General features: G+C 38.7%; 1 protein-coding gene across 1 annotated transcript; it reads right to left on the minus strand.

The window, feature by feature from the left end:
- Window positions 1-790: 790 nt before the first annotated feature.
- On the minus strand, window positions 791-6,595 carry NEXMIF (neurite extension and migration factor). Its single transcript, XM_090264664.1, has 3 exons — window positions 6,517-6,595; window positions 1,507-5,854; window positions 791-916 (listed from the first exon to the last, which is right to left on the minus strand). Exons 1-3 carry the CDS (start codon window positions 6,593-6,595, stop codon window positions 823-825), a joined length of 4,521 nt encoding a protein of 1,506 aa, XP_090120790.1. The 3' UTR covers window positions 791-822.
- Between the last annotated feature and the right edge of the window lie 16,251 nt (window positions 6,596-22,846).

Raw genomic sequence — 22,846 nt, forward strand, 5'->3', positions numbered from 1 at the left:
GACTATTATAAAATATATAAAACTGAGATATAAAGTATCAGCAATATAACTTTGCATTTTAAATAATTTTCAGCTACAGTTTTGCTTTTAGAAAACAAACTTTAAATCAGCTGTTTTATTTCCTTGTAAAAGGTTCTGTAAATGTATACGCTTGGGTCCCTGATGGACTTAGCCATTGTGACTTCCAGACTTTTCCAACATTTCAACCTTCAGGCAATGAAACAAGCAAATCTTTATTGTGCCATGTTTAATTCTTCATGTTTCCACACAGGACATTAGAGCTTAAAACATTTAAATAATGTATGTATGCACATATATATATATTTAAAAATTCATTGATGATCTTTAAACTGTGGGGTGAATCTGTGAGATGAGGTAAAGAAATTTGGCACATTTCAAACAGTATCCTTTAAGTTTTGGTAAATTATGTAGCACAACATATTTTTCCACTGTGATCTATAGGTGCTATCCACATAAGGTGGGGGTGGTTAAGAGCAAGAGTCACTGGAATGTTTCTAGTAAATCAACAGGGACAAGCTCCCCAAATACTCACAACCAAATGTTGATATAGAAGTAAAAATATATACAATAGAGTCACTTGTTTGTAGTTTGGCACAATGTTTTCCTTTTTTCCCCCCATTGGGTAAATAGTGCATAAACTACTTGTGCAACTGTGTGACTTTTAAAGTCTTTTACATAGAATATCAGATTAAAGTTTGTTTCCAAAGACTTATTCCCACATTTTAAAATTCTTTTCTTTAAGCACTTACATGTCAACATACATACCACAAGGCATATTTTGAAAGAAATAAAACACAAACATCAAATGTCTTTCTGGAAAATGTGAGCCTCTTCTTCAAATACAGGTAAAACCCAAAATGCTGTTTCTGCTTTTAGGAGATTGTAGTCGGAATCCCTGCAGAAAAACCAAACAATTTATGCCATCTTAGTTAGTTTTACTGTATGTCCCACAGAGGGATCACAAAATCTAAATCTGTTTATGTCATCGTAGATGCCGTACGATGAAGAAAAAGACAAATAGCAGGGTGCACTAGAAAGCACTCCTACTTGTTGCATGATGAAATTTTGTTTTCCATATTACATTCTTTTTGCTTAAATAATCTTGGGTTTTAATTCTTTTGTTGAAAATTTTTCTTTCTGCAAAGCCTTTCCCTTCCCCAAAATTATTCCAGAACACATTTTAGTTCTATTTTCTCAGTAAGTAAAAATTAATGTTGAATGGCAGAAAAAGTAGCCTTGTTAGAGCTTATACTTGGCCAAGACACAACCAAATTGCCCAATGTTTTGGGTGGCTTAAAGGTCATAAGGATTTTCATGCACTTTTATCTTTTTTTTTTTTTTTTTTAATTTGTAAAAGGAGGGAATTGGGCAGTTTCTTTCATGCACACTTTTGCTTTCAAGAGGGGAAAAATGACAGACTGAAGGCTTAGCAGGTAGTAGAAAAGCTAAGGGTGCATCATCTCAGCCATTTTGGTGCAGTATTACCTCAGTTTTTCAAAAGAAGCTGTCCCAGCTTCATCCTTGTGGACCTGTTCTCGCTCCACGCGCTTTCCCTTACACTTCTCATCTCTCAGGGTCTTGGAGCTGGATTTGTGACGATATAACTTTTTGTGTGTTGGTCCATTATTGCCTAAAGTGCTCAGGTTATTATACTTTTTGTCAAAGAGGGCAGAGCGAGAGTCCTCATTATAACCAGGCATGTTTGCACGACCAGGATCACCTATTGTTGCCTTCCCATTGCTCTTACTCACACCTTTGATGGATCTATGATTCTTATTGGCTCCTGGTGACCCATTGTTGACTTTTTTCTTTGATTCCTGTGGTGTCCCAGCCAATATTTTGAGGGTTTTTAATTTTAGACTATTGGACTCGGGGGAATAGAATATGTTGGAGTCCCCATGGTGCTGTATGGGTTCCCAAAGGGGCTCTATGGATGCCATCATAAATCTCTGCACATCTGCCATACCAGAGGCAATGTTGGACAAGATATAGGAAGGCTCCTGAAATTCCCGCTGGTCATCATCTAGGAGGCTGTTGGTGTTGGTGCCCATGCTCACATCGCTCCAGCCTGGGCTGCTGTCTTTCCCCAAAGCCCAATCGGCAGAAAGTCCCTTCTGACTTGGCATCTTCATAGAGGCCCCAGGATCGCCATGTTGGATACATTCAGTCAATGTCTTCCCTGCCGAGGATATGCTGTTGATTTGACCTCCCCCATCGCCAACGTCAATTTGCATTTTCTCTCCATTGATTGCAGCCATATATTTCCCTTTCTTTGTTGACTTAGGGATCTGGCGGAAGGTTTTACCCGTTGGCTTTTCAATCCCTTTGCTGGTGGCTTTGGGGGATTTTTTCCTGGTGTTTTTCTGAGAAGAGCTTTGGTTCATAGCCCCACTCTTGTTGGGTGAACTTTTCTTTCTTGATTTTGAAACTTTGTTGTTAGTATTCATTGGGCCAGATGGATCATTAAACGTTGATAAGCAAGGGGTTTTTTGGAGCAGACTGACAGAATCCTCATCATTGAACATATGGAACTGAAACTGATGGTTATTTAAAGAAAACCCTTCCTCCACGTGGACTTGCTGTGAAAGCGTATTGCAATCCCACTTGACCTTCTCCATATTGCCCAGTGGTGCTGGGGCACCCTCTTGGAACCCTTTCAGTGTTCCTAATGTCTTTGTACTGTCACATCTGCTAATTTGAGGGGAAATACTGGGGGTGTCAGGTGGGGACATCTCTGAAAGGGAAGAGTGGCGAAATTTGTCAGGAGTAAAGTTGGAGATATCCAGGAGGTCAGTGGACTCCTTTAGTGGTGCTATTTCATCGGTGCTCTGCTGGATCACGAGCTTGGGGCTGCAATGGGCTAGGAAGTCATCAGTGATATCATCATCACCATCCTTTTCACAAGACTTCAAGCTTAAGGAACAATAATTGCTTGAATTGACAGAGAGTGGGGCCATGGAATCAAAGCTAAAGAGTTGACCATCATCTAAATTGACTGGGCCCTGTTGGAAAGGAAAGCAGCCCTCAGTATTATTAAAGTGACATAACTGATAAGAGTCATCAGATGCAAGGTGGGTGTCTTGCACAGAGGCATATAGGACCTTGTTGCAACTACTACCACTGCTATTGAGGCAGATTGGACTATATGTTGTAGCTGTGAGGTTATTTTCCATGGACACTCCCTGGGAGACCCCAAATTCACTCGATTGAGTTGGAGCTGTCTCACTTGAGACTTCAGCTATGAATTTCTGGGGCTCAGAAGTAGGCTTGTTGGGCCATGCATTTCTATAGTCACTTGATTCCATTTTGAAGTTTTGGGATGACTGCTGTAGCTCAGACTCAGAGGGTGAGGAAAGCACACAGTCTTGGGAAGGCTGGAGAGGTGCAAATGATTTTTCTGTTTGGGTGAGGTTGCTTTCATTTTGTTCTGGAGAATGGTGAGTGAAGTATGAGATACCAGTATTATTTGACAAGTCAGAAGCATCTAATAATGTCTGCAGATACCCTCCAGGTATAACAGGTATATTGGTGGCAACATTAGCAGATGATAGAGGCATTTCAGAAGAGCAGGTTGTTGGTAGGAAAGTAGAATTCTTAGCAACTTTTGCCTCATGAAATTCTGATAAATGGGAACTGTTTGAAGTCCCAGGAATAGCTTCATTACTTAAATTAGCCTTGGAGGATTGGTCTTCCAAAAGAGGGCTCATTTGAACAACTGGCTTGCTTTCTTGCCCAGCTTTGAGTTTCTTAGATTTTAATCTGGCTTCACTTTTAAATTTGATTTTGTTGAGCACTCTTCTCTCTGGCCCCTTAAATTCTGCATCTTGGGCTTTAAATTTCACTGAGTCTGGGTCATTTAAGTGTGATCCATTTGCACAGTTGGGAGATTTCAGTGTACCTTTCAGGTTTCCATCTTCTTTATGACTACTAGCTTGCCTCTGATCATTGCAAAATGAAACTTGCTTAGTGCTTGCTGAAGTTTCCATGGATGGGATTCTTTGAATCCTGTGCCTGTTGCCAAGTTTAGATTTTCGTTTGCGAGTAGGTGGCAGGAATGACACCTCAAAGCTACCTGATTCAAAGCCTTGCTTTGGGCACAAGTGTGTCTTGGACTCTGCGCTACTGTTTCTCTGCTTCTTCTTCTTCTGCCAGAAGCCCTTTAAGGGTGCCAACTTGGCATATTTGTTTAGCTGATGCTCACTCAAATTTACTGTTGTCTCACTAGCATCCACCCTACCTAACTTCACCAGCATGTTCTTCTCACCTTTAAAGCGATTGATGATAATGTATTTGATAATAACAGGGGGCTCTTTACGGGTTACTTTTCTTCTTTTTTTGGGACACCATTCATCATCATCTTCCTCTTTGGAACCACCTGGCAGCCATTCCTTCCTCTCATTTACTTTTTCACCCTCTAGTGAGTCAACATCATATAGATAATCTTCACTGTACCTGACTTTTCTCTTTGCTCGCAGCCCATAGTTCTGCTGGGAGGAGGAGCTGCTAGAATTATTGTCCCGAGCCATATACCGGCTACAGTCTTTGATCTCCCCCATGGCATCATAAGAGACCTCAATGAAGGAACTCTCATCACTGAAATTCCCTGATGTATCCAAGGAATTGGCAAGATGGCCCTGCTTTGGATTCTTAAATTGCCCTCCCTCAGTCCCACTACATGGTTTATTTAAGGCAGATTTTTCTCCATTATCCTTTCCATCTTTTTTCTCCACACCTTTGTCTTCCTGTCCTTCTTCTTTGCCTTTCTTCTTGTCCAGGTTTTTATCTTCTTCCCCCCAGATGATGCTCATGTCAGGGACCTTGAACTGGGAAAGATCGTTGCTCTGCTTCAGGGTCCCACTCTTAGACTCCCGCTTGGGGCACGTAGTAAAGACACTGGGGAAAAAGTTGAATTGGGCATCCTCCTGCATCAGAAGGGTGGTCTTGTCTCGAACATTGTCCTGGAAAGACTCATATCGAATTTTCAGGGAGCATACATCACTGCCCAGTGTTGACTCATCATCATCAAACATGTAGTTATCTACATCTTCTTCAGAGAATAGGTTGACAGACAGCTCATTCTTGGAACAGAGGTCAAGCAGTTCAATTTTACTCTCACTAATGAAAGTCTCAAAGTAACCCCAATCCTGATTGGAATTTGCCAGTAAAGCCTCTTCCGTGTTGCACTTATCTAACAGTAATGCCTCATAATAACTTTTCTGAGCTGGGTCTTCCAAGTCGATGTCAGGTTTCTCGGCTTCTCGTCTATCTCCTGCCCTTGATTTGTGTAAAGGGAAGCCGAGGAGCTGATCTGAGAGCAGTTGCTCTCCATATTTCATGTTTTCTCCAGCATTAATACACTGAATTCCTATATCAGAGACTGCACAGGTTTCATAATCCCTATTTAGATCACCAACTTTTAAACTGATCCCTGGCTCAGGATCTATTGCATCCTTGGATTCCATGAAGCAGCCCAAGCAAGTCCGACTTGGCTGCATGAGGCAGTCCCCATTCAGAGCTGACATGCCTGCAGGCTCCATTATGGCAAATGAAGCTTTCTCGCACTCATTGGGCAGTGACCATGTGTTCAGGCCTTTTCCAACACCAGATGTAAGGGAGATGGCATTCACAGAAGCACTATTAGCAGCATGCTCAGGTGCTTCAATCAGACTCAAAGGAGAAGGAGGGCTCTGCATACAGGGCTTCTTGGAGGGCAGAGGCAAGAGACCCCTGGGATACATCAGGGTCTCTTTTTGAACCACTGGTATGGGCTGGACAGGTGCAGCAGCCTCTAGAGCTGCAAATGACTTCATTGCCATATCCTGGTTGTCTGAGTCTAGAGAAAAGGGAAAAAAAATGACAGGAATAAAATTAAAGGTCTTGAACCAGACTTATTAACTCTCTTTCCCATGGTCAGTTTCTGGTATTTGATCTCATTATATAAGCTAAGCCTCAGTTTCTCTAGTTTTAGAACAAAAATTACAAATTTAAAGAACTATGATTTTATATTGTATATCTATGTAAGAAACATTTTTTTTAAGGTTCAGCTTTTACTTTAGACAGAGACTTTCCTCAGAAATGAGGAAAGAATTGGACTGAGTACTTATCAATTGGAAAGTTAAGGCTTTCAGGTAAGAAAATGCTCAGATGGGATCTTCATGGTTCTGAGCTATGAGGCTCAGTCTTATTCTTCAGACCTCTGTTCTGAAAGCTCATACTAAATCTAGATGTTCCAAGACTCACATCAGAGTGTATTTCTAATTCACTAGGAATTTTGAAGAACTTAAGTATTCATCTGACAGAGATGATTTGAGAGAGCCAAATGGTTGGCTTAGATATATCTTAGAGACCCACCTAGTCCAGTTAGAGATTTGGTAGAATAAAGTTTAGTATTAACATCAACCTCAGAGGCATTCTAGATTTAACCCGCCCAAACATTGTGGATATTAAAAATCTATGCTGGGAGAGATATTATGTACTATAATTAAATTCCCTTACCATTTTCTTTGACCCCATTAATCAGAGTGTTCTCTCCATTGGCTGAGGCAACAACAGCCTTATCTTGTTGGTTATCCATGAATGTAACCTCTTATTGTTTCATTCCAAGTCCAAATGTTGTCCAACCTGCACATTTCAGATATATATATCAATCATTAAACTTGTTTTCCTCTGTTTGAAGGTTATTTCAGCTACAGAGGCCTAAAAAGGCTTACTGGAATTTACCTGTTTCCAGAATCTCTTCATTACTGCTATTGTTTTTGTTTCATTACTTATATCTACCATATAAGTCAATTTGGAAACTCACACTTCATTCATACATCTTAGATCCTTCTATCCCTTCTAAGCCACCAGACTATTCAAAAGTGAAATCTGAGGAAGTAGACAAACTTGCACCTTCTAGATAATAACCCATTTAACTTAATCATGACTGTCAGTCTTAATCATGATTAAGTGCAGTCTAGAGTAAGCTAGGGTTAAGGGGTGTGTTCTTGTGGAGGCTGGCTTTATTTCTGCTTGCCTAATTTCTACTTCAGATTACCTAAAGTTCTTAAAAAACAAGCCAATTCATAGACAGCCACACATATGTACATCACATTCAGATATTCTCTCTGTGTGCTTTAAAATTAGACTTCTAAGGATGAAGAGGTAGACAATTCATTCTTTGGTTTCTTGACTTTCATGACTTTAACTCTGGTATTGACAAGTATCCCTCCAAGTCTACAGCAGGATTTTAAAATGAACTACAAAGAATATCGGGAATTTAGGAAAAAGTCCCAGCGTCATCTGACATTTTAGGGCATAGAACATATATCTGTAGCCCCTTATCTCCTGGTCACCTACCTAGGTGGTACGCATATGCAAAATGATAGCAGTCAAGACCACCCTAGATGAAGTATCTACTATAAACCACTACAGCAGCTGTAAATCTCTATTCTTCCCAAGCCCCCTTTTTCTAGACCTTCTCAGCCAAATATCCATTTCTGTATTAAAAAGCACAGACTACTGATAGCCAAGCAGGTATTACAGGAATCTCAATTGTATACTCACTTGTCCTATACGTTCATACACTATAAATGGTAGGTACAACATTGAGGGAAGAAAAAGCAGTAAGCAGACACAGCTTTACATAGTTCAATCTACAGTGTATATGATATTTTACCTACCTAGGCCTATTTCCTTATCTGTAAAATAAGAAGTCTGTATCAGGCAATCATTCAGTTTTTTTAAATGTTAGATGATCCGGGGTTTATTCTAATATTCATATATAAGAATTGCCCCACCCTGGCTGGTATGGCTCAGCAGATTGAGTGCTGGCCTGCGAACTGAAAGGTTACTGGTTCAATTCCGGTCAGGGCACATGCTTGGGTTGCAAGCCAGGTCCCCAGTTCAGGACGTGAGAGAGGCAACAGATTGATCTACCTCTCACACATTGATATTTCTCTCCCTTTCTCTCTCTCTCCCTTCCCCTGCCTCTAAAAATAAATGAATGAAGTCTTAAAAAAAAGAATTGCCCCATTTTTCTCATTTTATACAATATCTGACTTGAGAGTAGCTAATAAACCACAGGTGACAGGGAAAAAAGAAAGAGATGTTTATTTCTTGTATTTTCCCAGAAAGAAGGGCTGGAGACTTCTAAAAGGTAGAAAGGAGTGCTAGCAATATTAAAGTCCCCCTCACTTGGCAAGGAGGGCTCATTTGTGGTGAAACTGAATGGGCAGGTCAGATGGCTGAACCTCTGCCTCTGAGAGGACCCTATGGGTAAGATGGAATCATTGATTGCGTCTTTCGTTTTAGGAAACTTGATAGAACTTTAGGTATCATTTAACCTCTTTTTAACCCTCCGCTAATTCCATTTTGGCAGGGACTTGATAAGGGGAAAATTATTTGTAGATCTCAATAACTTACTGTCGTTTTGTCCTTTATGCTTAAAGTTAAATTCAAGGAAGTTTATTTTTATCATCAAGAAGACCAGTCATAGAGAAACAAAAAATAAAATAATGTCACAAAATAACATAATGGCAGATCTATGAAAGGAACCCAAGTCTCCTGACCAAAAGACTAGGCATTTTTAAAAAGATCTTATTTATTTATTTTTAGAGATGGGGGAAGGGAGGGAGAAAGAGAGGGGGAGAAACATCAATGTGTGCTTGCCTCTTGCGTGCCCCCAACTGGGGACCTGGCCAGCAACTTATGGAAGTTATTTCCATAAAAACATAGATTTCCTTTAATAGAAAATCTGACCAAGCACCCACGACTTATGGCTCTAAAGTAAAGGGAATCTTATGGGGGGTTGATAACAGAAGAAATACACCTTGTCAAGAGATAAAGAAGAGATGCAGAAGGGTATAGTAGCTTGAGTTGGGAAAGGGTGAAAAAGGGAATGAATACGCCCACTAGGTGGTAGGCTGCATACAGTTACAGAAGTTATCTCATTTTGTACCTACAATAATCTTGTATGGTTGGCTCTACTAGGTTCCTACTGTTTTATTTTTAGAATACTTTATTTAGTTATTTACTTATAGAGGGAGGAGAAGGGAGGGAAAAAGAGAGGGAGAGAAACATCAATGTGTGGTTGCCTCCTGTGCGCCCCCAACTGGAGACCTGGCCTGCAATCCAGGCATGTGCCCTGACCAGAATTAAACTGGCAATCTTTCGGTTTACAGGATGATGCCCAACCGACTAAGCCACACCAGTCAGGGTAGTTCCCACTTTTTTTTTAAAGGGAAAACTAAATATCATAGATATTAACTTAATGATGATCAATTATTTGGGCCTTTGTTCTACAAAATTAGAAGGCTAAACCATAAACAGACAATCCTTTAGTCCTTTACATGACTTCAAATCTCATCTCTAAATGAGATAATCTGAAGGTATATATTTTCCCATATTTTCATTTACTTATACCTTAGCTATTTAAAAAAATGAAGAGGGAGATAATTTTTTATAGCTATAATGCAAAAACAGCTCTGGGTAGCTTTAGCTTTTCCCCACTGATCAGCATTTTAGGACAAATTTTGTGAGGTTTTAAAAATCTATTTTGAATTAAAATTGATTAGCACTTTTTGAATAATTTACAACAAATTGCTTGTTGATCATGGCAAATCATGTGGTGTAATGGCACTAACATAACATTATCATGGAGACAGGTATTTCGAAGCCAGGAAATGCTCAGTTAAACCAGAAAAGAAACCTTTCATATCTGTCCTACCCTTTGGGTAGGCCTGAGGAGGGCTCATAGCTCCTGTCCCAATAGGCTGCTATGTTCTTTCCCAAGGACTTTTAAGCCTCAGGGTCAGAGTCTAGATGACCCATATCGACATTTGTGTTGGGGGCTGTCTTTGGCTTTTTCCAACTGGAAAAAAAAGCAAGGCATAAAAGCAAATAATTTTTCTGTGTATAAAGCTGCAACAACATAACCTTTGGGATTTTAGTAGTGTTAATTTCTGGGATACCAGTTTAAATTAATTCAACAACTGACCAGGTTTCATTTGTGGTTTTGTTAGTATGACACACTGCAGCAGAAAAGACAGGTGGGTGATACTAGATCCATGTTCTCAAGGTGTTCAGAGTATATTGGGAAAAACAAGTCATTGACAAATGCTAACAAATATATAATACAATGAAATAGAGGCAACATTTGAGATGACTTTGAAAAATGGTCTTTCTGGAAGTATGTATGAGGAAGTATAGAGGAAAGAAAGGCATTCCAGGCTAAAGGAACTTCATCAGATGTCATGAGTCTCTCTGCACTCCAGTCTATTCTGTAAACAATGGCTACAGAATCATAGGCCTGACCACTTGCTGTAACCATTTCTGTTTTGTCTTGCATGTAACACCATTCACAATCAATCCTCAACCTCTCAAGTTGTATTCTCCTTTCACACTGTTTGCCTCCTCCTATACTCCTCAAATATTCTAACCTTTTCTGTTCCCTTGATATGCTAGGTCATTTATTGTTTTCAGGCTTCTTGCACTTGATAGTCTCTGCCTAGGACATCCTCCTCCAACCTTCCCCTTTCTCCTTATTCCCTCCCTTTCTCCCCTTTCTAGCCTCCTCTTCACCTTCCTCTCCTATTCCCTCAACTTTTCATTGACACCTTCCTTGGTCCTCCCCACCTCAAAATTAGTTTCTTCCCTTCTCTGTGTTCCCAAAGAACTTTGATCTCCTCTGTGTTTGTCACCTTATATAAACATCACTTCTTTATATGTGATAACCTCGGAAGACTCAGTGCCCTCCAACTCCACAAGGCTTAGCTCAGAGAGTGCTTAGAACATGATACATACTCTGTAAAAGTTGGTTAGACAATGATGTTGAATGGTAAGATAATATGGGGGAGAATTCAGAGAACAGTAGGCATTTGGCTAAAATATCAGGTACACACAAGAAGATATGGTTGAAAAAATAAGAGCTATACTGTGGAGGCCACTCAAATCTTAATTCAGAAACACACTGAAGGGTTTGTATTGAGGAATGTTATGATTAGAACATTAGGGCCAGTGAGAGTGGAAGAATCAGAGGTAGGGAAATAGGTTAGGAGACGATGTTCAGGGGTGAGAGGTCAAGATTAGATTTAGGAAGCAGAAAAGAGAAATAAAAAGGAGATGGTAAATTTAAGGAAAAATTGCAGAGTGTGCTGTATAGACTTGGAAAATAATTTAGATGTCACAGGTGAGGGAGCAGAAGTCAGCATAAAGAGAGAAGAAAGAGATGGTCACTAAAGGAGCATTAGGGATGATTGGATTCCAGACCTGAGTAGCCTCAGTAATACAGGTGCCAGGATCTTTCATGAGATTAAAGCAAGATAAGTAATAAGCCCAACTGTGAAGTCTGACATGGATAATGAAGCTGAAAAGAATATTAGCTGTCATACCAGTAGGTAAGGAGATAACGAACCTGCAAGCTATTATAGATGGGGAATCTACAAGTGTGGTTAGGGACTTAAATGGAGCAAGCAGATGGAACGTCTATAGCAAACAGGTACACAGGTTTCCAGGCTAGTCTAGCCAAACTCTGTCTAGTCTGATTCTTCTCAGTTCAACTCCAGTCAGTACGATGAAAGAAAGAATGAGCAGTAGTAAGAGAACACATTCTTATCCATGATGCTGCTAGGCTCTTTCAATTTTCTAATACACACCAGAGTTTTAAGATGCCAGGTTAGAAATATGGAGGCATGATGCATTTAAGTACAGAAAACATCCTTAAATGAAGAGCCATATAAGTTTTAAAATATTAAGGATGAGAGAGTTATCAAAACGAAATTATCACAGTTAAACTAAAAAATTCTACATATTTCAAAAGTATGCTATGAACCTATTTCATCTACCATGACAAAGATCCCAAAACTCAAAAGATGCAGAAAAACACATATAGAAGTTCATACAGGAGAGGTGATATCATATAAAGGATGAAGTACAACCACTAACTAGTTGGGTGTCCTCAGAAAAGCTTCTTCTCATCTCTAATCCTAAATTTTATTCACTACGCAATAAGAGAGTTGAACTAGATTATGTGTAAGGGCTCTGCTAACTCTGAGCAATCTATAATTTATTTAGTTCATTTTTGAATCATATGATTTTTTAAAAATATATTTTTATTGATTTTGCTATTACAGTTGTCCCTATTTTCCCCCTTTGCCCCCTCCTCCTGGTACTCACCTTCCCTCCAGTGGGCCCCCACCTTAGTTCATGTTCATGGGGCATGCATATAAAGTTCTTTGGATTCTCCATTTCCTATACTATTCTTAACACCCCCCTGTCTATTTCGTTCCTACCAATTATGCTTCTTAATCCCTGTACCTTTCCCCCATTCTCCCTCTTCCCCCTCCCAGCTGATAACCTTCCAAATTATCTCCATAACTATGATTCTGTTATTGTTCTGGTTGTTTGTTTAGTTAGTTAGTCAGTGAGTTTGTTTTTTGGATTCAGTTGTTGATAGTTGTGAATTTGTTGCCTTTTTAATGTTCATAGTTTTGATCTTCTTCTTTTTCTTAAGTAAGTCCCTTTAATATTTCATAAAATAAGGGCTTGGTGATGATGAACTCCTTTAGCTTTACCTTGTCTGGAAAGCACTTTATCTGCCCTTCCATTCTAAATGATAGCTTTGCTGGATAGAGTAATCTAGGTTGTGGGTCCTTGCTTTTAATTACTTTGAACACTTCTTGCCAGTCCCTTCTAGCCTGCAAAGTTTCTTTTGAGAAATCAGCTCACATTCTAATGGGAATTCCTTTGCAGGTAACTCTCTGCTTTTCTCTTGCTGCTTTTAAGATTCTCTCTTTAGCTTTAACCTTTGGCGTTTTAATTATGATGTGTCTTGGTGTGGTCCTCTTTGGGTCCAACTTGTTTGGGACTCTCTATGCTTCCTGGACTTGTATGTCTATTTCCTTCACCAAATTAGGGAAGTTTTCCTTCTTTATTTTTTCACATAAGCTTTCAATATCTTGCTCTTCCTCTTCTTCTTCTGACATCCCTATGATTCAGATGTTAGTACATTTGGAGGTGTCCCAGAGGGTCCTTATACTCTCCTCGTTTTTTGAATTGTTTTTTCTTCTTGCTGTTCTGCTTGAATGCTTATTCTTTCCTTGTGGTTCAAATTGTTGTTTTGAATCCCAGCTTCCTCACTTCCACTGACGGTTCCCTGTAGATTTTTATTTCACTTTGGGTAACTTTCATTACTTCCTTTATGTTGTTTCTGTACTTGGTGAGTTATTTGAGTATCCTGGTTGCCAGTGTTTTGAATTCTGCATCTGATAGGTTGGTTATCTCTATTCCATTTAGTTATTTTTCTGGGGTTTTGTTTTGTTCTTTCATCTGGGCCATGTTTCTCTGTCTCCTCAATTTAGCAGCCTACCTCTGTTTGTTTCTGTGTATTAGGTAGAGCTTCTTTTACTCCCTGTCTTAGTAATGTGGCCTATTGTAGAAAAGGCACCTATAAATTGTGTGAGGCGGAGCCTTAGGTAATCACCAGGGTGAGGCAACCTGCTTCACTGCTTTGTAGCTCTGAGAGGGGAGTGGGGGCTCGGAGAGGGGACAATGCTGCTGCCTGGTTTCTGGAGGTTTGCCTGGCACTCGCCTTGCTTCCAGTCACTTCAGCCACTTCCCATATGTGACTGCCATCCTTCCAGCTGTTGCCCTTGTGGTGAATCCCAGAGTGGGTGGGTTTGCATATGTTCTAAGTTTTGTGGGCACTAAGGTGAGTCTCCTGAAAATCTGGCAATTTCTTCTGCTATGCCAAACCCCCTGGTTTATACAGCCAGAGGTAATGGGGATTTATCTTCCTGAAACTGGAACCCTGAGCTATGTGGTGTAACCTGGGCCTGGGATTGCTCACTCCCAAGGTATCCCTCCAGATTTTCATCCACCATATGTAAATATGGGATCATCCGTATTGCTGCTGCCTCTCTGCACCTCATAGCATCCCCATGCCTCTCCACCCATCTCCTCAACTCCATCCCTCCTACCCATCTCGGTGAATGTGGTTTCTTTAAATCCTCATTGTCAGACTTCTGTACAGCTTGATTTTATGACTGTTCTGGGTGTTATTTGTTTTGAGATCTAGTTGTAATTCTTTGTATGGTGGTCAAAGGAGGTGAAGCATGTCTACCTACTCCTCCATTTTTTATCAGAAGTCCTTTTTTTTTTTTTATCAGAAGTCCATTTTTAAAATTAAAAATGGAAATTATATATATAAGGAAAAAATCACATATATGAATAGCTGTGATCTAAGTTTTGTGTGATACTGAGATGAACCTAAGATGTACACTCTAGGGACCTCTTTACTCTCTTCCATCTCATGTCCCTTGCTATATTACCTGATTAGTGTACATTCCTACTTCAATCCTGTCAGCAACAGCAAATGGGGTGATTCTATTGGTGTTAGGGTTCTGTATATTCCATCTGCCTTCATTTATGGCAGCTACCAGTCTAAGGTGGTGTGTGTGTGTGTGTGTGTGTGTGTGTGTGTGTGTGTGTGTGTGTGAGGGGGATGTTTCTGCTACCAGGTTTCTGTGCAGCAGCTACAATAGCTGCATTTCTGTCTCATGTTGAACTAATTGGCTCAACTTTTGGGTCTATCCTCCTCTTCTTTCCTCCCTTCCCACAGTGTTCTTAACTAGGCCATCTTTTCTGACACTACCCTAAAGATATTTCCAAAAAGACCCAGTGCATAAGACCACAAAATCAATGAGAAAGTATGTTAAAATGCAACATCTATGCTAAAGCACTATACAAATGCTAAAAAACCAACTATGAATAAGGGGTAGAAAGAAACAAGCAGATGTATTCATGGTATCAAGTCAGCAAGAGCCAACCTCTATTCTTAATTTTTTAATTTTAGATCATAGATGGCTCTACTTTACTGGCACACCTGAATTCCTTTGCCTTTCCAAAATAATTTTATTTTCAGGACTTCTCCAACCTGCTTTCTTTTTCAAGTCCAAGGAACAAATGGTAGAGAAGTTTAATTACTGTTTGTCAGGTAAAGAATGGGGTATTTTTTCCAAAGAGAGTCTCTTTCTTCTTGTCATCAAAGCCATATGGGCAGTATAATGGCACATTAAGCACAGAGAGAAAAACCTGGAACACCCATTGATGTGTACAAGATGGGGAGTCCTTGGAAAGGTCGTGCCATAGTATCATGGCACCTTGTAAAGATGAGTTTATTACAAGGACTGCGTCCTAATCACAGAGTGCCTTTGTTGCCAGGCAGCCTTGAGTTACATTTAATGGTTGAGCGCAGTAACTGTAGGATGAATTATCTTTTGACTTTCTCCATATGGTTTCTAATTTCCTTTCTTACTACTAATCTATCTTGTTAATTGCATTTAAAAATGTTATTAAATTCTTTTAAGAAATATAATCACTGAGCCATAGGACTAAAAGGATCTTGGAAGACAGTCTACTCCCAAACTCCCTATTTTACAACTGGGTAACCAAGTCCAAGAAAGGGGAAACTACTTGTTCAATGCCACACAGTGAGTTGATAACATATACACATCCTTGGAAATAGCCCCATAGCACCAAGTTACATATCAAAAAGACTACTAATAATAGGGCTTCTTAATTTTTGTTTGACTTTATTGGAGTAAATGGTATCACAAATAATAAAAATGTCCTTGCTTATCCCAAGAAGGGGAGTGGGAGGTAGTAAGAAAAAGTCAAGCACCAAATCCATCTGGGAAGGAGACACTGTTCTTCCAGCCTCTAGACTTTAAAGCTCTCTTTTGTCACCCTGAGGCATACAAGTCTAAGCACCATCTTTCTCCCTTCCACATATACATTATGTTCATGTACACTCAAAATATGGTGTCTTTCTTCTCTCATTGTAGAAGGAGGATCATGCATACTGCACCAGAGCTGGAAGACAAATGGCGTTGGGAGTTCATTTGATCAGAAAGTGCTAAAATGAATTCAACTAACTAATAATGCCTAGTTAATTACCACTTGAAATTTTGGATGGGGAATTAAAGGACCAGGGATACAGCAAGTAGAAAAGGTTTTTGGAAAAGTCCCAAGGATCATAGTTTTTAAAAATAGTCTTTTACTTATCTCTTACTTTATTCTAACCACCAAAGCAGGGAGCAAAAATATAAAGAGATAAACATCAAATTTATTTGTTGAGAACCCTTAAAGAGTTTCAGACATCTCTGCTTATTTCCTGATAGATAAGCTATTTTTAGGTAAGTAGACAAGAACCATCTTTAAATGGTTCCAAGTAAATTGAAGACAACACATAACCAAACACAAAACATCCCATGAACAAAAGTGATATGATTAGGTTGGCCCAGGAATTTGGAATCAATCTTGGTCCTAATGGAGTCTTCCAATGAGATACAGAGCAAGCTGTTCCAGCTGACTGGAGGCCTCAGTTCCACTATTCATAAAATTTTTGGCCTTTCTACTTTCAGGGACAGTTCCCTTGCAAGAAGGGTACCTAAGCTGTTCTAAGCAGTGAAGAACAGCATAGTTCAACACTGATGAAAATCTTTGGATTTGGGGGTTAGTTGAGCACCCCAGTTCCTTACCTCTCTTGTCTATGTGGAAACCAGCTGATTGGAAGGCTGGTACTGTCACATGAGTGTGGATGTACATTAAGTATGTCCACAATTATTGAATGTTTTATATGCCATGAGGAAAACAGAAGTGCGAAACACAAGCTCTATTGCCAAGGCACTTACAATCTAGGAGAGGTAGGGCTACACTTGGTATAGCATGTTTCTCTCAGTAGGATAGGTCTTAGATAGGTTTCGATATTTATTTTCATATTTTTATTTTACTTTCAAATTATTCAAGCTTGTCAATCTCCAGGAAGGATCTTACAGGTATTGGATCAATTAGAATTTCTTTCATCAAGGAAAGAATCTCTCTAATTCATATGCCCAAGGCTTAGAAAAATACATCCATCTTTGATTACTCCATAAAGACAAGTGGGACTTAAAACTTGACTCTGGACTTGCTCTTATTAAATACACAGCTGCTAGGCAACTCCCAGCAAGTGGTGAGACTACTTTTTCAGACCCCATCCCTCTGTTATACTCCTTTTGCAGATATACTTGTAGTAGAGCTTGGCAGTCACTCTGAAATTAATAGGCTGGTAGATGCCTGCACCTTTTTTTTAAAGTATATTTTATTGATTATATTGTTACAATAGTTTCAATTTTCCCCCTTTGCTCCCCACCGCCCAGCATCCCCCCTCCCCCAGCAATCCCCTCCCTAAGTCCATGCCCATGGGTCGTACATACAAGCTCTCCCACTTCACCTTTTCATATATTCTTCTTTAAAAAAAAACTAATTAATTAATTATTTTAACAATAAAAAATAACAATTCCCCCCTCTCAGACTTAAGACTCTTTATAATCTTATAAAGGACAACGGGCAAAGGTCTCTAGCTCCTCTAGCTGCTTCAAGCTGGACATGGTCATCGTCCTACCTACCCTTGGGTCCAGAAATCCTTAATAAGAGTGGGGGTGTGGAGGGGAGGGTGGTCTTCCCACATGGGGAAGGATCGGATGCCCACACCTTTTCACAACCAGCACATCTGTCACTGACAAAGGTCAGAGGGCCCAGATATCCTCTACCAGTAAGTAGACTCCACTTGGGTATCTCTATGTGTAGCTACTTATATGTAGAGAAAATTACTTTAAAATGAGTTTGTCCATTAAAAAAAATACTGTTACAACTACTGAAGAAGTTTTATTCCACAAAGGAAAGGAAAATTCCAATAACCCGACAAAAGCACCCAGGAACCCAATGCAATATATTTACAAGGTCATGCATACCTTCCTCCCATCAGAATAATTGTTATCATATTCCTTTAATTTTCTACACGGGACAAAATGACTACTCAGGAACAAGGGAAAGGACAGGGGTACAAGGTGGGGAGACATCAGAAAAGAAGTGAGGTTGGGCCTAAGAATAGGTGTGTTACCAGTCAAGTTAGAATTCTGCAATGGCTTAGCAATAATCTATTACTACTATCTCTCTATTCTGACCCCTGGAGATTCATTACTGTTACCTGTAGCCAAAGCAGTAAAAAGCCCTTATAGCACCAGAGTCTCAGAAATAGCTTCCTGGAGTATCTTCTGTAGCATCCAGCTCAAGACAATTTTGGCTGATGCCCAAAGCTGTACTTACGGCATTCTGGGGCCCTGAGCTCATTAAAGTCTACACAGGAAACACCCATTGCATGTTCAATTCCAAAGATCACATTTGCTGAACAGCAGCAGTTGGCTCAGCAGAACTCTTCTCAATTCTAGCAGCCAAGTATATAGAAGGGGGGAACTTCTTGGGGCCAGGCTTCTAGAGGTTCAGCCAGTGATGGGCAAAACAAGTCCTGGAGAAGGCAAAGATGAGTGGTATGTTTCTCTAGTGATCCTGGTTTTCTTAGGTTCCTTTGTTATCTTCTTATCTACTGGTAGGTCCACATATTTCTTAGAAGGAGTGTTATCTGCAACTGTTGCATCTATTTACCTTTTTAATGCCAATATTTGGGCTCACTTGCAACTTCTGACCTGCACTATCTAGTACAGCAGACACCAGTCACATAGAGCTATTTAAATTTAAATATAAATTAATTAAATAAAATTTAGTGCCTCAGTTACACTAGTCATATTTCAAATGCTAAGTAATCACATGTAGTCAGTGGTTACCATATTGGACAACACAGATATAGACCATTTTCATTATCAAAGGAAGTTTTACTAGGTAGCACTGTTATCCCTATGCCCTAATCATCTAGTCACTTCTCTATTTATACAGGCTGTCCTAGCATTTTATTTACTGTTTTGATTTCAGTCACAGTGGGTTCATGTCACCATATTTCTCAATTCATCAGTAGTCCAAGCAAATGTGTTTCTTACCATCATTCATTTTTTATTTAAATTTTTTCAATTACAGTAGACATTCAATATTTTTTATATTAGTTTCAGGTGTACAACACATTGGTTAGCTAATCATATACTTTACAAAGTGACCCACCTGCTATTTCCAGTAACCACCTAGAATCATACATAGTTATCACAATATTATTGACTATATTTCCTATGCTGTACTTTACATCTCCATGATTATTCTGTAACTATCAATTTGTACTTCTTAATCCCTTTACCTTTTTTTACCAAGCCCCCATGGCCCCTTTCATATGGCAACAATTTGTTCTCTGTATCTATGAGTCGGTTTCTGTTTTGTTTGTTCATTTATATTGTTCATTAAATTCCACATATAAGTGAAATTATACGGTATTTGCCTTTCTCTGTCTGACTTACTTACTTAGCGTAACACCCTCTAGGTCCATCCATGTTTTCACAAATGGTAAATTGTCCATCCATGTTTTCACAAATGGTAAGATTTCATTTTTTTATGGCTGAGTAATATTCTATTGTATACATGTACCACATTCTCTATATCCAGTTTTCTAATGGTAGGCACTTGGTTATTTCCATATTTTGGCTATTGTAAATAACAGTGCAATGAACATAGTGGTGCATATGCATTTTCAAATTAGTGTTTTGGTTCCCTTTTCTCTACATCCTTGCCAGCACTTGCTGTTTGTTAATTTGTTTATATGGCTATTCTGACCAGTGTGAGGTGGTATCTCATTGTGGTTTTAATTTGCATCTCTCTGATGGCTAGTGATGTTGAGTATCTTATCATATGTCTATTGGCCATATGTATGTTTTCAGGTCTCCTGCCCATTTTTATTTGGATTATTTGGCTTTTTTGTGTTAAGTTGTATGAATTCTTTATAAAGCTTGGCTACTAGCCCCTTTTTGGATATATCATTGGCAAATATCTTCTCTTGTTCAGTAGGCTGTCTTTTCACTTTGTTGATGGTTTCCCTTGCTGTCCGATAACGATTTAGTTTGATTAGGTCCCATTTATTTTTTCTTTTATTTCCCTTGCCCAAGGATACATATCAGAAAAAATATTGCTAAGAGAAATGTCAGAGAATTTGCCTATGTTTTCTTCTAGCAGTTTTATGATTTTGGGTCCTACATATAGCTTTTTAATCTATTTTGAGTTTATTCTTGTATATGGTGGTTTAGTTTCATTTTTTTGCACATATCTAATTTTCCCAAAACCATTTATTGAAGATACTGCCTTTACTTCATTGTATATTCTTGCCTTCTTTGACATAGATGAATTGAACATATAGATGAGTGTTTATTTCTGGGGTCTCTAGTTTGTTCCACTGATCTATGTGCCTAATTTTATGTGAGTACCATGACATTTTGGTTTAGGTAGCATGGTAACTCCACCTTTGTTCTTCTTTCTCAAGATTGTTGTGGCAACTTTTTTTTTTTTTTTTTTTGGTGGTTCCATATAAATTTTAGGATTATTTGTTCTAGCTCTGTGAAAATGCCACTGGTATTTTGATAGGGATTGCTTTAAACCTATAGATTACTTTGTGTAGTATGGACATTTTAATGATGTTAATTCTTCCTATGCATGAACACAGTATATGTATTTGTACCTTTTTCAATATCTTCAGTGTCCCACAATTTTCTCAATACAGGTCTCTTATCTCCTTGGTTAAATTTATTCCTGGGTATTTTAATTTTTTTGATGTAATTGTGAATGGGATCATTTTCTTAATTTTTCTTTGGTAGTTTGTTATTGGTGCATAAAAATGCAACCAATTTCTGAATATTTATTTTGTATCCTGCTACTTTACTGAATTCATTTATCAGTTCTAATAGTTTTTGATGGAATCTATAGAGTTCTCTCTCTATAGTATTGTATCATCTGCAAATACTTCTTCCTTTCCAATTTGGATGCCTTTTATTTCTTCTTGTCTGACTGCTGTGGCTAGGATTTCCAGTACAATGTTGAATAAAAGTGGTGAGAGTGAAATCTTGTATATTTCCTGATCTTAAAAAAAAAACAAAAAAAAAAACACTTTCAGTTTTTCTCCTTTGGGTATGATGTTAACTGTAGGTTTGTCATATGTGGCCTTTAATATTTTCAGGCATGTCCCTACAGTCCCCTTTGTTGAGAGTTTTTATCATAATGGATACTGGATTTTGTCAAATGCTTTTTCTGCATCTGTTGATATGATCATCTACCTTTCATTTTATTTATGTGGTGTATCACCTTAATTGATTTGCAGGTATTGAACCAACCTTGTATCCCAGGAATAAATCCCACTTGATCATAATTTAATGATATTTTAATGTATTACCAAATCTGGTTTGCTAATATTTTGTTGAGGATTTTTTCACCTAAGTTCATTATGGGTATATATTAGCGTATAATTTCCTTTTATTGTAATGTCCTTGTAAGGTTTTGGAATCATGGTAATGCTGGCATCATAAAATTAGTGTGGGAGTCTCCCCTGCTCTTGAAATTTTTGGAATAGTTTGAGGATAGGTGATTATTCTTTTGATATTTGGTAAAATTCACCTGTATAGCCATCCCATTCAGGTTTTTTGTTTGTTAGAAGTTTTTTGTTATTGATTCAATTTTATTAGTAGTAATTGATCTGTTCATATTATCTGTTTCTTCTTGATTCAGTCTTGGAAGATTGTATGTTTCTAGAGTTTTACCCATTTCTTCCAGATTGTCAAATTTGTTGGTATATAATTGTTCACAGTATTTTCTCATACTCTTTTGCATGTACGTGGTGTCAGTTGTCACTGCTTTTGTAAATTTCTGATTTTATTTATTTGGATCCTCTCTCTCTCTCTCTACACACACACACACACACACACACACATATTTTTAAAATTTTATTTACTATTTTTAGAGAGGGGAAGGGATGGAGAAAGAGAGGGAGATAAACATTAATGTGTGGTTGCCTCTCACATATCCCCAACTGGGGACCTGGCCCACAACCCAGGCATGTGCCCTGACTGGGAATTGAACCAGCAGCCCTTTGGTTCGCAGGCCCATGCTCAATCCACTGAGTCACACCAGCCAGGGCTCCTCTCTCTTTTTGATATGTCTGGTTAAAAATTTAGCAGTCTCTTTTTCTTTTTAAAGAACCACCTCTTGCGTTTCATTGATCATTTTTAAAATTCTATTTCATACACTGTTTTGTTTATTTCTACCCTGATCTTTGTTATTTACTTCTCTCTACTTACTTTGGGCTTTGTTTGTTCTTCCTCTAGTTCCTTTAGGTATCAAGTTAATTGTTTATTTGGGATTTTTCTTGTTTCTTGAGGTAGGTCTGTATTGCTATGAATTTCTTGGTTAGGACCACTTTCACTGTATTGCATACATTCTGGGTCATTTTGTTTTCATTTTCATCTGTCTCAAGGTACCTTTTGATTTTTTTTCCTTGATCTTATTGTTAACTCATTTATTGTTTAGTAACATGTTATTTAGTATGTGTTTGTGGGTTTATTTAGTTTTTCCTTTTAATTGATTTGTAGTTTCATACCTTGTGGTCAGAGAAGATGCTTAATATGATTTCAGTCTTCTTAAAATTATTGAGACTTGTTTTGTGTCCTAACATGTGGTCTATCGTGGAAAATGTTCCATGCGCACTTTGAAAAAGTGTATATTCTGCTGCTTTGGGGTGAAATGCTCCAAAAATGTCAGTTAAATCCATTTGGTATAATCTGTCATTTAGGATTGTTGTTTCTTTATTGATTTTCTGTCTGGAAGATCTATCCAGTGATGTCAGTGGATCTATGACTATATTACTGTCAGTCTCTCCCTTTATGTCCTTCAAGATTTGCTTTCACACTGGCTGGTGTGGCTCAGTGGATTGAATGCCAGCCTGTGAACCAAAGGGTCACCAGTTCTTTTCCCAGTCAGGGCATATACCTGGGTTGCAGGCCAGGTCCCCAGTTAGGGGAGTGCGAGAGGCAATCAAACACTGATGTTTCTC

The sequence above is a fragment of the Furipterus horrens genome, unplaced genomic scaffold (assembly GCF_987537825.1).
Source record: "Furipterus horrens unplaced genomic scaffold, mFurHor1.1.pri manual_scaffold_17, whole genome shotgun sequence".
Classification (NCBI taxonomy): Eukaryota; Metazoa; Chordata; class Mammalia; order Chiroptera; family Furipteridae; genus Furipterus; species Furipterus horrens.

What these genes read in the sequence shown, in the direction of transcription:
- NEXMIF (XM_090264664.1), bottom strand. Translation starts at nt 6,595, where the DNA reads ATGGATAACCAACAAGATAAGGCTGTTGTTGCCTCAGCCAATGGAGAG. An exon ending in TAATGGGGTCAAAGAAAATG is followed by an intron (nt 5,855 to 6,516) that starts GTAAGGGAATTT and finishes CCTTTTCTCTAG; the next exon opens with ACTCAGACAACCAGGATATG. An exon ending in GCTTCTTTTGAAAAACTGAG is followed by an intron (nt 917 to 1,506) that starts GTAATACTGCAC and finishes GTTTTTCTGCAG; the next exon opens with GGATTCCGACTACAATCTCC.